The sequence below is a fragment of the Limulus polyphemus genome, unplaced genomic scaffold (assembly GCF_000517525.1).
Source record: "Limulus polyphemus unplaced genomic scaffold, Limulus_polyphemus-2.1.2 Scaffold1141, whole genome shotgun sequence".
NCBI classification, from domain to species: Eukaryota; Metazoa; Arthropoda; class Merostomata; order Xiphosura; family Limulidae; genus Limulus; species Limulus polyphemus.
The window spans coordinates 88,156-101,790 of record NW_013666751.1 but is presented as its reverse complement, the minus strand read 5'-3'; the positions used below and the strand labels follow the sequence as shown (position 1 = coordinate 101,790).

At 29.8% G+C, this 13,635-nt stretch overlaps 1 protein-coding gene across 1 annotated transcript in view; it reads left to right on the top strand.

The window, feature by feature from the left end:
- LOC106462320 (RNA polymerase-associated protein LEO1-like) overlaps positions 1 to 13,635 on the top strand; it is a 37,753-nt gene that overhangs the window by 9,522 nt on the left and 14,596 nt on the right. The window contains exons 3-8 of the mRNA XM_013922225.2: positions 4,209 to 4,289; positions 5,605 to 5,718; positions 8,667 to 8,780; positions 9,474 to 9,587; positions 11,732 to 11,853; positions 12,485 to 12,621. Coding sequence (XP_013777679.1) covers positions 4,209 to 4,289; positions 5,605 to 5,718; positions 8,667 to 8,780; positions 9,474 to 9,587; positions 11,732 to 11,853; positions 12,485 to 12,621 — 682 coding nt within the window. The remainder of the gene's footprint in view (positions 1 to 4,208; positions 4,290 to 5,604; positions 5,719 to 8,666; positions 8,781 to 9,473; positions 9,588 to 11,731; positions 11,854 to 12,484; positions 12,622 to 13,635) is intronic.

Below are 13,635 nucleotides of genomic sequence, written 5' to 3'. Positions count from 1 at the left end.
CCCCCCTGCCGTCACAGTTTTTAAGGCTAAAGTCACCTGAACGAAAATTTCTGAGCCATCGTTGACACTTACAAACAATCAAAACATTTCCATAAACTTCTTTGTGGCTACAGAGGCATTGTTTCCCTTCTTGTATTCAAACAACATTACATGCCGAATGTGTGTCTCATCATATGCTATCACTATAAGGGATTAAAGTATAATAAACTTTACACATTATATAGGCTACACTAACATGATGTTTAGGTGGTTTGTTTTACTATTACGCATGATGTCCATTTGGGGGGGGGTAATGAAAGTGTTCCAAAGCACGACATTAATTTCTTGACGACCTAATAGTTCAGTCAAACTGGATTAATGTTACAAGTGTGGTATTTGAGGGCTCAGTGTTGCTCTTTTTGATTTACATCAGTGACATAGATGAAGGAATGGTCAGTAAATTACTTCAATTTGCAGATGATATTAAGGTCTTTTTGTGTTGCTGGCTGTGAAGAGAATGCTGCTGTTTTACAAAAAGACTTAGATCATTTAGTGAGTTGAGTGAATAAATGGCAGATGGGTTTTAGTTATAATAAAAGCAAGATAATGCATGTGGGTTATTATAATTTGAATCATAAGTATAATTTGGATGGGAATAACCTTTACAGTGTCATAAAAGAAAGGAATCTTGATATAATGGTTGATCAGTCTCTTAAGCCATTCAACAAGCATGCTGTTGCTTGTTGTTGGGCAAATAGGATTTTAGGTTGTATCTACAGAAATATTGATTACAAGTCTAAAAGGTTATAATTTCAGTATATGTGTCACTAGTTAGGCCACATTTGGAGTATTGTGTTCAATCCTTAGGAGGGACATTAAATTGTTGAAAAGAGCTTAGAAGAGGGGTACTAGAATGGTACCTTGGATGGAGAGGTTAAGATCTCTGAAATAGTTTTAGAGATTTAGAGGGGGATCTGATTGAGGTGTTTAAGTTTGTTAAGGGAATTGGTAGTGTTGATGCATCAACTTTTTTCATACTTAACGGTGAGAACAGTAAGACAAGGGGACACAAATATAAATTTTGGTAGGGTAGGAGTCATCTTCAGCTAAAGCAGTTTTACTTTTCTAACAGGGTGGTTGGTCTTTGGGGGGGGGTGCCTTCAGTAAATTTAAGTGAGTTTAGGAGAAAGCTAGATAACTATATGAATGATAAGGGCTGGCTTTGAGGTGGTGGTTTTTTTTTTTAGTTTAGTTTAGAGGATGGGACAGTCTAGATGGACCAATAGATCCTTTTGTTATTATGTTAATGCTTCATGGCTGAAAGAGAGAGTGTGGTTGTTGGCAATAGCAATTGAACCTGCAAACTTTGAATCAGTAATCATCAGACCATGACAGCCTGAAGCTGAGCAAATGTGTATTAATAAAAAATAATAATAATAAGGAAAAATCATAATGGCAATATTTCAACTAGTTGATTATTTTTGTGAGTCATGGCACTAATAGATTAAACTGAACAAACTTGAATTAATCAAATATAATAAGAAATTGTAATAGCAGTGTTTCAGTTACTTGGATAGCTTAAATGATCAAAACCAGAAACACTAATTTTGACTAATGATTATTTTACACGACACTAATTGGTGTAATAGTTATATTAACCAACTGAGTTAATCTTCCATCTCTAGCTATTACTGACTTTAGAATAATCCCCAATATCAAATACATTTTTACATTTTAAGATGGGTGTTATGGACTTGTACATAGCATACATTCTGTATTGTCAAGACTCACATAAACAGTAGTTGAGCTCGTAGATATCACATGGTTTCAGATTTGTGCAGACCTCAGTTATGTAACTGTTAAAGAAATGAGAAATCGATTTACATATTCGTGGGTAAGTTGTCCAGCATGTAACCCATTAATTGGTCTGGTTAATAATACCTACACGGTTTGCAATCAAAAGTATAGAGACTTTTTACTTAATGCAACATGAAAAATGTTCCAAATGTCATCTTTAAAAACAGTCTCATGTGTGTGTCCAAAAGGCATAGGAATTCAGTAACAAGGAACAAATTAGTCAATAGAAATGATTTGAGCCTTTAATTAGGCAACAGTGTCATAACCACAATAAAACTAATTTTATCTGATTAGACTCAGTACTTATTACTACTTATTACCTATTAAACTTGAATCTTTATAAGGTAAAGCTATAATAAGTTTTACAAGTAAAGAAAAACTTCTCTAAAAGTAAGTAAATGTTGGGATTGCTAATATCAATCCTTCAAAAACAATGCAAACAAGAGAGTAGAGATGGCATTTGTATCATCCCTACATAATAGCACTGGCACACAGTGTAGTAGAATGTTAACAGACAAAAATAGGATAAATTCAATTGTGATTGAATAGTTATATATATTGATTTATAACCAAGTTCTATATACAGTGAGATTCCAAACTGTAATATTTATTGGCTGGTAATTCCTGTTTCAAAGAGTAATGATAACATCGTTTACATTATAATTATGATTTTTTTAATTACTACTAGTTATTAATAATACTTATAAAAGTGGATACTCTTTTTGAAACTATGTTACATCAGTGTAATTAGTTGGCACTGTTGTTTTGATTTTTGAGTTATCATTTAATCAAAAAGAAGGAGAAGAACAAGAAATTCAAACTTTCTTGCTATGATATTGCAGACATTCCTAGAATTTGTGACTCAGTCATTACATAGATATTGCTATAAAAAGAAACTTATAGTAGTATAAGTTCTGATGACCTGTTAAGGAGATATTTAAAATACCATTCTGCTGAACAATCCAAGTCATTCATACATAGGCAGTGCTACTACCTGCCTGCCTGATGTTGCAGAATATATTAATGGTATATTAACTTTATTTTACTTTTTTATGTTACTATCGGACTAGAATGTTAACATTGGTTAATAAATTATTCTCAGATTTCAAATCCACAATGTATTTTGTCTTTCTAATAATTTAAGTGATCACCCAAGGGCATTTCACCCAGTTCATAAAACATGTTTAGAACTCTATTTAAGATCCTATTTAGTGTAGTATGCTCATAATACTAATAAATTTAGTCTTGTTAAACATGCTTATTTCATCACTGTGATATCCAATTAATACTAGTAGCATTGCTTTATCATGCAGAATTAGTAGTGAAAATGTTTACTGCTATACAAAAAACATCTTATAACTGAACAAAGCAATGAGATTAAATTTATACAACTACCTGCTACACTGACCTCTGTATGAATAATAGCATCAAGATCTATGAAAGCAGTAAGTAACAATGTGTTCTCCATTTTATTATTTCTGACTTTCATCTAAATATGCAAAGGAATTTTTTTTACTCATAGGACTGTATACTGTTTTAGAGAAAATGACAACAAAAAACTATTTAACTTCATAGCTTTATCTAAAAATAACTTTTTGATGAATCTTGTAGATTTATATAGGATTATCAAGCAGTGTACAGTGTAGGCATAATATGTTGCAGGATTTTAAGCTGATAATAAGGCAAGTAACTTCTAATTATCAGAGCTAAAATGTAACCAGTTATGTGCTGTACCATTCATACAAATGATGTGTCATTTTGTTATCACCATCAGTAACTTTTCAAACCTAAATGGACATATTTAATACCACATTTGTGCTCACATTTGACTGAACATGTTTAAAATGACTTTCTTGTCCATCCCATATTACTAACTGGTTTATTTTTAAAGCAGAATGAAATCTAAGAGAGAGATATTTTCATTTTGAGAAGTATTTTAGTAAAGAAAATGCATTACAAGACACCTTTAACAGGACTACTTTGTACAGTATATATGTAATGAATAAGTATATTGGTAACTACAGCTGATTATAGTCACAGCTTTGGAACATAATAAGGACATTAGAAATCATGTTACATAGCTAATATGAAGTAAAATACTTTCTCTATAAAAAATTTATAATGTTTTGATTAGCTGTAAATGCTGTTCAATTTAATGACTTAAGAACAGTATCTGTATGAGGGGTCAACACCTCTGCACAAACCCTTAGTTTGTCACCTGTTACTCAACTAAGAACAGTATCTGTATGAGGGGTCAACACCTCTGCACAAACCCTTAGTTTGTCACCTGGTACTCAACTAAGAACAGTATACTTCTAAAACTTAGTTTATATAAAATTATTTTGTTTAAATAATTTGAATTTTATTTTCAGATAGTGAAGAAGAATCTAGAGAATTGACAAATAGAAAAAGACAGATGATAAGTAGTGATGATGAAGCAGGTTCACAGAAAGGTAAATTCAGATTTGAGGATTTCATGTAGGTTGTAAAATAATTTACATGTGACTTTCCAGGAACTTATAGTTTACGTATGTTTGTATATATTTATACTTATTTTTATTTTGATATATTTTTAGCCCTAGAACTATTATCTAATATATAAGAGAAAATAAAAAATATCTTTGAAACAGATTTACTATCTCAGACTGACTTTTTTCTCTGAAAAAATTATCTTTTTAGCTCATTTGGTACCAGTTCAGTTAAGCAGATCAGTTATTGTTCGACTATTTCCACTGGTTCAGTAAAGTTACTGGCATTGTATAACAAACAGGAAAAGCGTAATCATTATTAACAGAAAAACAATCTGAAATAATCATTCATTAGAAACAAACTACCCAGTTGAAGTATTGTTAGAATTAGATAATATTTTATTAAACTTCTATATAGTTGTATGGGTTATCGTATACATCCCTAAGAATACAAATCTATTTTCTCCATATGCAAAAAAAACAATTCATAATTACAGATACAGCTTAATAAAGACCACATAATACAAATATTCGTGCCACAAGTGAAGGGATCCAGGGAATGATCTATATTTTTATGAGGTTGTAATGTTGGACAAAACAAGGCAGTTAGAGTCAACGAGAAATTACTGTGTCACTTACAATACTATTACAGATTACTCTGAACAAGTTTTTGGATGGCACTTGAGGGAACATTTCCGTGTATCCTGAGACATATCCCAAATGGTCTAATGTATTTTATGGATAAAATAAATGTGAATTTCATTCCTGAAGTTTATCTGAAAATTATTTTTAAAGAAATTATAATCAATCTGATGATAGTTTTCTTTTTATCATAAGTATAGACAATTAAAAAAAGATGCCTCCCTATGCCAATAAATTTTTATTGATGATAAAAGCCCTGAAGCATGTTGTTGTTGTAAACACTCCTAGATTAAAGGTGTAACGTGCCAAAGAGCCATTGCAGAGCACTTTCATAGTGTGTTATGAAAACAGTAGTTTATGAGTTACAGTCTAGTTAAATGTGAAATATATAACACTAATTGGCTGGTACCTAATTTATTAGTATACATATATAAATGTTGTAACTTGTATAATTATCACAAAATGTTTGTGGCTGAGCAGCATTTTAACATTTTCTGTTTATAACTTGTAGAAGTCTTTTGTCTTACCTTATTTTTTCTTCCTTTTGTTAGTGTACATTGCATGATGAATTTTCATAGAAACGTGAGAGATTTTAATTTTTGTGTGCAAAAATTTAAGTTTGCACTATTTCATTACATTTATAAAACACAATATATAGGTTCAGAGGATGAGGATGAGATGCCAAGAAAAAAGGTACGCACTATGAGTGATGAAGATGAGGAAGGTGAAAATGAAAGAGAGGAACAAGCAGAAGATGGAAGATCTCCAAAAGGTAAGTTTATAGGAAGTTACATTGCCATTGTGTTACAGATGCATGTGGAAGTCAATATGGTGAACTGTGTTTTGTTGTTTTAAGGTAAGTTTATAGGAAGTTACGTTGCCATTGTGTTACAGATGCGTGTGGAAGTCAATATGGTGAACTGTGTTTTGTTGTTTTAAGGTAAGTTTATAGGAAGTTACATTGCCATTGTGTTACAGATGCATGTGGAAGTCAATATGATGAACTGTGTTTTGTTGTTGTATTAGTTCCAAACAGATAGGATACATTATAAAAGAAATAAATAAATAGTCTCTTATATTTGTATTGTTTGTAACAACCAATATGGACACTAAAAAAATATCGCTCAAGCTCTATTGTGTTTCCAACAGTAGAGTGTGATATAAGAGGCTAAAGTACCTTATACTAACCTTTGAATAAGGAAGGATAGTAAAGAAACAAAAAATCAAACAAAAGGCAACAAATGTCTTGTTTAATGCATATAGCATCTTATACCTTTATTAATGTATATCTTAATGTTTTTTCAAAACTTAGTAGAACACAGTATATTGTGTACAGTTTGTACTTACAGGGAGGTTGCGTGCATTAAATATATATAAAAATAATGATTGAATATTCTAAAAGCTTGTATTATTATTATTAACAAGTCTAGATTAATAAATCCTTAGTAAAAAAAAAATATTTGTTTTGCAGGCCATCATATCACACTATTGTGGCACAATTTCTTGTCGTGGCACGAATTTCCACTTCCTGTGTTCTGTTTTCATGTGGTGGTTTAAATGGTTCTGATGGTCTGTTCCTTTTCAAAGTTTCTTTTTTCTATTCTGTCTGTGTTAGTGCTTGTATTGTTCATAAGCTATTAGGATTAACTAAGAATAAGATGTTTTGTATTTTCTCTCATTTCAATTACTTTCTTTTAACAACTTAAATATTTAGATGATTTTGTAAAAACATAAAAATTGTTAATTTTACACGTTATTGTTTTTTTCTAAGTATATTAGTTCTTTTAGTAATGTTGCACTTAAAACTGAATTAGAAGAAGCCTCAAAAATGTTTTGGTCATCGGAAACTTAGAAAGTTTGAATTAGCACCATCTGAAATAGAATGCTGATTTCAAATTCACTTACACCCAACAGTTATTTATTTGTGATTGTTTTAGATTTCTTCCTTTATAATGTATTTTCCATAACTGTCCATGTCTGACTCTGTAGCACTTACTACTCTCTAGGTAAAGCAAATTTAGTTTTTATAAAAATAATTTAATATTAACTCCTTAAACCTGAGCTAGTGCTGCTAGTGTCCGGGCGAAAATCCCGATTTACCTATTGGACAGTGACAGTGTCCGATAACATTGATGTTTGTTTGGCTGAAAACTAAACTAAACCATGTTATTATCCACCTTTTATAAATAGATCAGAAATCTTACAAGGAATGATGATGATTATTAGGACATCATGAAAATAATTTCAGCAGAATGTGCAAAAACGTATGGATTTAAGGAGTTAATAATTATTACCAATTCATATTTGATTAATCAGTGTGTATTTATATAATACCTGTGAAAGGTGTATTCATTGAATTCTAACTCTTAAAAAAAATTGTAAAAATGGTCAAGATTTCTTATCACCTTCTCTGGTTTTAATATTTTCCAGCTAGTGAATAGACCTAATATAAAACAAAACATTAAAAGTGACTTATATATCCTATATTTAAGGACAAAATCTGTATTTGCTCATTTAGTTTTATAATTTTCCAATATCTCACACATTTCTGCCATTATTATATATATATAAAAAATTAAGACTTATACCAGTGTTCAGACAGTTAACTTGAAGAATTATTTGATTACGTTTAGAGTATAGCCTCTGTTTGATCATGAATGAGATCACCTCTAGTTTCTTAATACATAAAAGTTTTCTTAGTCAGTCATAATAGCTTCATTAATACAGTAATATTGTTTATTGTTAATAATGATTACAAGTTTTTCATACCCCCTAGTCAAAACATCATAGAAATTAGTTATATCTTAAAATAAATCTAGAAAGAAGGCGTCATATTCCCACTTTTATTACTGGAGTCTGTAGCTGTGTGTGTATATATATACTTATGTTGGGAAGTTTCAAGGTTTTCAAATTTCTGTGAAAATGTATGTTACTGAATAATGCAGATGTCATGCTCATTGGTACATATACCTATAACCATGATGAACTACTTATCATTTAATATAAAGTTATTATTTACCAGTACTTAAGGAGTGGTGTGTAGAAATCCCCCTCCAAACAAATTTTAACTATTTCATTATTATTACTGCCTGTCATTAGTTTGATAGAAATTTCTATCCTTTCATATACTGAAATGAAAGAATGGTTTCCCTGAATGTAAACATGAAGTGGGTATTTTAATAATTGTAAATCCTATTCAGCAGCTTTAATTTCCAGCATTTAATCAAGATTGAAACAAAATGCTAAAATGCAAACAAACAGAAGTCACAAAATTAAAATAGCTGCCCATGGAAAATCTTTATATATGGATATAAAATTAGTTATATGTAAATATAGCTTTTGGAAAGCAGGATTCATTCAGGCAGGTTAGTTTTATTTCTCACATTTTGAGTGATAACATGTATTTGAACATTGTATGAAACACCAAAAGTTAAATTCTCAAGTTTCAAATTTGTGCTACAAAGGAGTTGTCACTGCATTAATGAATTTTACTAAGCATAACATTAGTAAATATAGTAACAGAGTATAAATTGTAAACTCTTTAGAATGTGCATCTGCTTAGTTGAAAGACAACCTGGTAAAACACTGTGTATCAGTTTTTAAGTAAATGTGTAAGCAAAGCTTATGTAAACATATGTAAGTCTTGGTCATTAAATTTTCAATTATCTGCATCTATTGTTTGTTAATGTTAATTGGACTTGTGAATATAATGTGTTGAAGGCTCAGAGGATGAGGAACAAATTCCCAGAAAAAAAGTACATGATATGAGTGATGAAGATGAGCAAAGAGAAGATGAAAGAGATAAGCAGTCAGAAGATGGAGGATCTCCAAAAGGTATGCTTTGCAGGAAATTGGTTGATTATTATGCCAGAATGTTTCTGGATAATGTGAAAAACTATATCCCAATAATGATCAAATACAAAATTGTGAAAAGCTTGCAAATGTAGATAAAAGACTGAGTGTGTAAGATTATTTTTATACAATCAGTAATTGAGTTCATTTTGATTAGTTACACGGGAAAATGTTTTTTACAGTGATATTCTCACTGTGTAGGGCTAGTGCTCATTAAGTACACAATTTCAAGATGAGTCTGACAAAACCTATTTATAGATATTCTTTGGTAGATTGTTTAGGCAGAGTATTCATGATGAAACTAAGTTGAATGGATGACAACTGTAGATGTTTTTAAATTAGTTATTATATGCACCATACAAGATGGTATTTTATACTTTAAATTTATGTTGCTTATTGAGAACTGTGTCCTGTATGTTTTCAAAATATGCAGTTTTTTATTATTTGTTTTATTATACATATTCTCTTTCTTTTCCAGTGACATTATTAAAGTGTAAACAAGATATTTACATGAGGAATATGAGTTTTCCAAATTTTTCATGATCAATTAAAATATGTTGTGTGATATTTAATAAATAACATTTTTATATAAAATCTATGCATATAGAAAAACTAAAGTAATTTATAATTTTTTCATTTCCATATGTTTAATTATGTTTATACAAATTATACAAGATTCTGAGGATGAAAATGAAATTCCCAGAAAAAAAGCACGTGTTATGAGTGATGAAGACGGACAAAGTGAAGCAGAAAGAGATAAGCAGTCAGAAGATGGAAAATCTCCAAAAGGTATGTTTATGTGAAGTTACAATGTTGTTTTGTTTGCCCAGTTAATGTTTTAGTTTCTGTGTCCTTATGTAAGTTCAGTACGATCTGTAAAAATTGTATATTACAAACAATATCATTTATCATTTTTTTCCATCAATAATCCAAAATAAGGTGTTTTATCTGCACATATTTTTATCTTATGCAATTGTTTCTGAGGTCTTGTATCTAACCAAGGAACCAATACTTGTATATAAGGTGAAGGTAGTAAGTTAATATGAAAAATGTTTGCATATATGATGCAGTCATTTTGTGTTATGTGTATTAGTACAATGCTCACAAACTAATGGATTGTAAGAGGATATTTTTAAACTAAAATGTGTACTTCAAAATAGAGACCCAAACATGCATTAGCAACTTGTTTTTGAGTCTGTGGTTTTTATACATTCTTTAGTTCACTGTTGTTTTTGTATTGATTTATTTATTCTTTAATGTTCTATAGTTTGCTCTTTATTTTTTTATTAATGTATTTTCTTTTATATATCATTTTGTTCATTGTATTTTTCATATATTTTATTGTTTATATTTGTGTGTTTTATTTATTAACTAGCAGATGCCCATTGAAACAATTCAATAGTAATTTTCCTAAAAATAATGAGGAATAAATAAAAAAGTGCAGTCAACCCAATCCCTTGGATCAAAGCAGTATATGCAGTATGATTGCCTAGTGGACTGTTTACAACCATATTTTGTCATTCCGTGTGTTATTTCAGTATGGAAAATTGCATTGCATTTGTTTTTAAACAAAGGAGACTGACTGTAATGCACTGTTGGCAAAAATGTTGGGGTTTCAAGGGAATTGGTGCATCTGGCACAATAGAGCACTCAGGTTTGCTAAGTATCTATGAGGATTTTTTCTGCTGGATGCCATTATTCCTTGTCATTTTACTGAGCACAAGAAAAGACCACTACTGAAGTGACTGCTTTTTGATATAAATATAAATTCAAACATATTCCTTTCTTGATGCATTTTTCTATCCGTGTTCCTTTCTTCATAATATTTCTTTTAATTAGTAAATGCAGGAAGTCCCATTTTTTTCTTTAAGTTTGCTCAGAAGAGAAATGTATTTGTTCTTAATAATTTTGATAGTTCAGCACATACCAAGACAGATGGATCAATGTTCATATTGATATGAATTTATAGGAATTGCAAAAATGAATAATTTTCCTGTAACATACTCTTGAAAAGAAGCATCGTGATATATGTATTTTTTTTCTACAATTAATCATTCTGGAGATGCAAAGTCTTACAGACAGACATTTTACTATTATGTATATAGATGATAAGTGAACTCATAACCAAAAAAAAAGGTTAATATTTCAAATAAGATAGGTTTATACTGACTTAAAGGAGATTCTTTGTTTAACTTCACAATAATTGTAATTAAAATAGAAAATACTGTAGAACTGCATACTTATAGCTACAATTAAGAAGACTATTTCTGTGTAGGTACTTAATGCATACTTATAATAACATAAGCATAAGCATTGATAACGTACAGAATCATTAATGTCTAGATCTGTGTGATGTAGGAAACTTAATCTTTGATACATCACTGAGGCTACCAAAGATTAATATTTACAAGTAGTACATCAGTATGGCTACTAAACACTGATAATTAAAAGTAATAACCAATGTGGCTAATAGAAATTGATAATTACCTTTGTACACCAGTGTGGCTGCTAAATATTGATTGTCATACGTAGTACACCAGTGTGGCTGCTAAGAATTAATATTTACAAGTAGTACATCAGTATGGCTACTAAACATTGATAATTAAAAGTAATAACCAGTGTGGCTAATATAAATTGATAGTTACCTTTGTACACCAGTGTAGTTACTAAATGTGGTACATCATGGTCATTACAAAAGATTGATAGCTGGAAATAATACACCAGTGTGGCCAATAGAAGTTGATAGTTATGAGTATTACTCCAGTGTGGCTACTAAATATTTTTAGTTACTAACAGTATACCAGGGTGTCTACAAAATATTGATAGTGGTGCACCAGGGCATCTAAGAAAGTGTGGTAGTTTCTATTTGTCAACTCATTTCTGAAAATAAATACTTCTAAAATCCTTCACTGGTTTTGAATTGTTTTCTCTAGCAACTGCTGCTGATCTGTTTGGTGAAGATGTAGGTGATATTAGCTCTGAAGAGGAAAGAGAAACAAATAAACAAAAAGAAAATGAGAATGAAGCAGAAGAAAGAAATGAAACAATGATTGAGGTACTTTGTTTTCACAAGATGAGATATGCATAATTAACCACACTTAAGTATTGTGTTGAAATGTATTATCGAAAAATCATATGTTCACTTTTGAAGGATTAAAAACTTATCCCTCAATAGGATGGCAGTAAATATATGGACTTGCAACACTAAAATCTATGGTTTGATTCCCTGCGGTGGATACAGCAGATAGCTCTAAAAATTCAACATACAATTAAAAGACTTGTTTTACTTTCTTTGCAGATGCTTAAATCCAATAAATGCTCAACTTTTGACCAATTTCATTTACTTGAACTTTCAGTATAATTTCAAGTTTAGAGGCTACTTATTTTTGCTACTTATGACTTATTTAATAGCTTCCCTTTGTCATATAAAACTTATTTTAAATCTAAAAGTTCTCTGGATTTTTTTTTTTTTTCATTGTTCATATCTCCTTTCCTCTAAAGTTTCTTAATCTAATGAAAAGCATTCATTTCAACATATAGATGATAAGTATAAATGTCTGAATATTGAATTAAAAAGTTATTTTGATTTTAAAGGTTCTTTATTGTCTAATTTTTAAATATTGTTTTATTGTTGTAAAACTATCAGATATTAACCTAATTTCATTGGTAAAAACTTAAAATTTCAGGACAGAGAAGAAGAAGAAGAACCTGAAGAACCTGTTCCTGAAACAAGAATTGAAGTAGAAATTCCTCGTATAACCACAAACTTAGGAAAAGAAATACACTTTGTGAAGTTACCTAACTTTCTTAGTGTTGATACTAGGTGTGTAATTATAAACTATGAGGGTAATTTTAGGTTTTTTAATAAATATTGAAAACATGGTAATACCAAAAGAAAACATCTTTAGTAAGGGACATTTTGGAATTGTTTCAAATTTCATCATTAGCATTAAAACTTCAAAAAGCCAGTTCACAATATTTTAACTACAAACAACATTATCTGTTAACTCTTTCAATACAGGGTTGGTCAATGTGATGACCTCATAACCATTTTGTGCTTGTTACAGTTTTCATGCTATAACTTTTAAATTAGTAGGCCAAAGCTAATAAAATTTGTCAGATTATCAGTAAACAATACAGTGCTTTCATATGCAAAATATCAAAATTTTTTATCAAGTCTTAAGGTTTATAAAGTGATGTTTTTCTCATATCTTTATTTTCTTTTCACATCTTGCCCATCTATCATGCAAAGTAATATTCATTAAAAATACTTTGATGCATCAGAAAATTTTGAAAATTCACATGCAAGTTCTATAATGTCGAAATAGTTATCGAACGTTTCTTAAGAAATAACTTTATATTTTATCTTATTTTCAGTAATTAATCTCTGTACAGGTTCGGTAGATTTGACCGATCTTGCAACCACTATAAAAAAATTACGAAAGAAATATAAATTATGCCTCTTTCATTCTCGAATGAATACAAATTATAACACGAAAACATAAATGTTTAGACTAAATAGATTAAATTTCATAACATTATACATTTATATATATATTTATTATTTTTATTATATTGATCTTTCACCCATACCTGGCTAACAATACAGAAGTTACAATGATGTGACTCACGTGCACTCATGTTACCGTATCAAATAACATAAAACTGACCTTTGGTCTGTACAAAGTAACTTGTCTTGGCTGTGTTTTAGTAGACTAATATTTTGTAAAATACAGTCAAATTTCAATTATTATATATATGTATATAGATTATTGCTATTTTGAAATAAGTTCTTAAACTTGTTTTTCCTAAACACAGAACAGTAAATAAAGAAGTA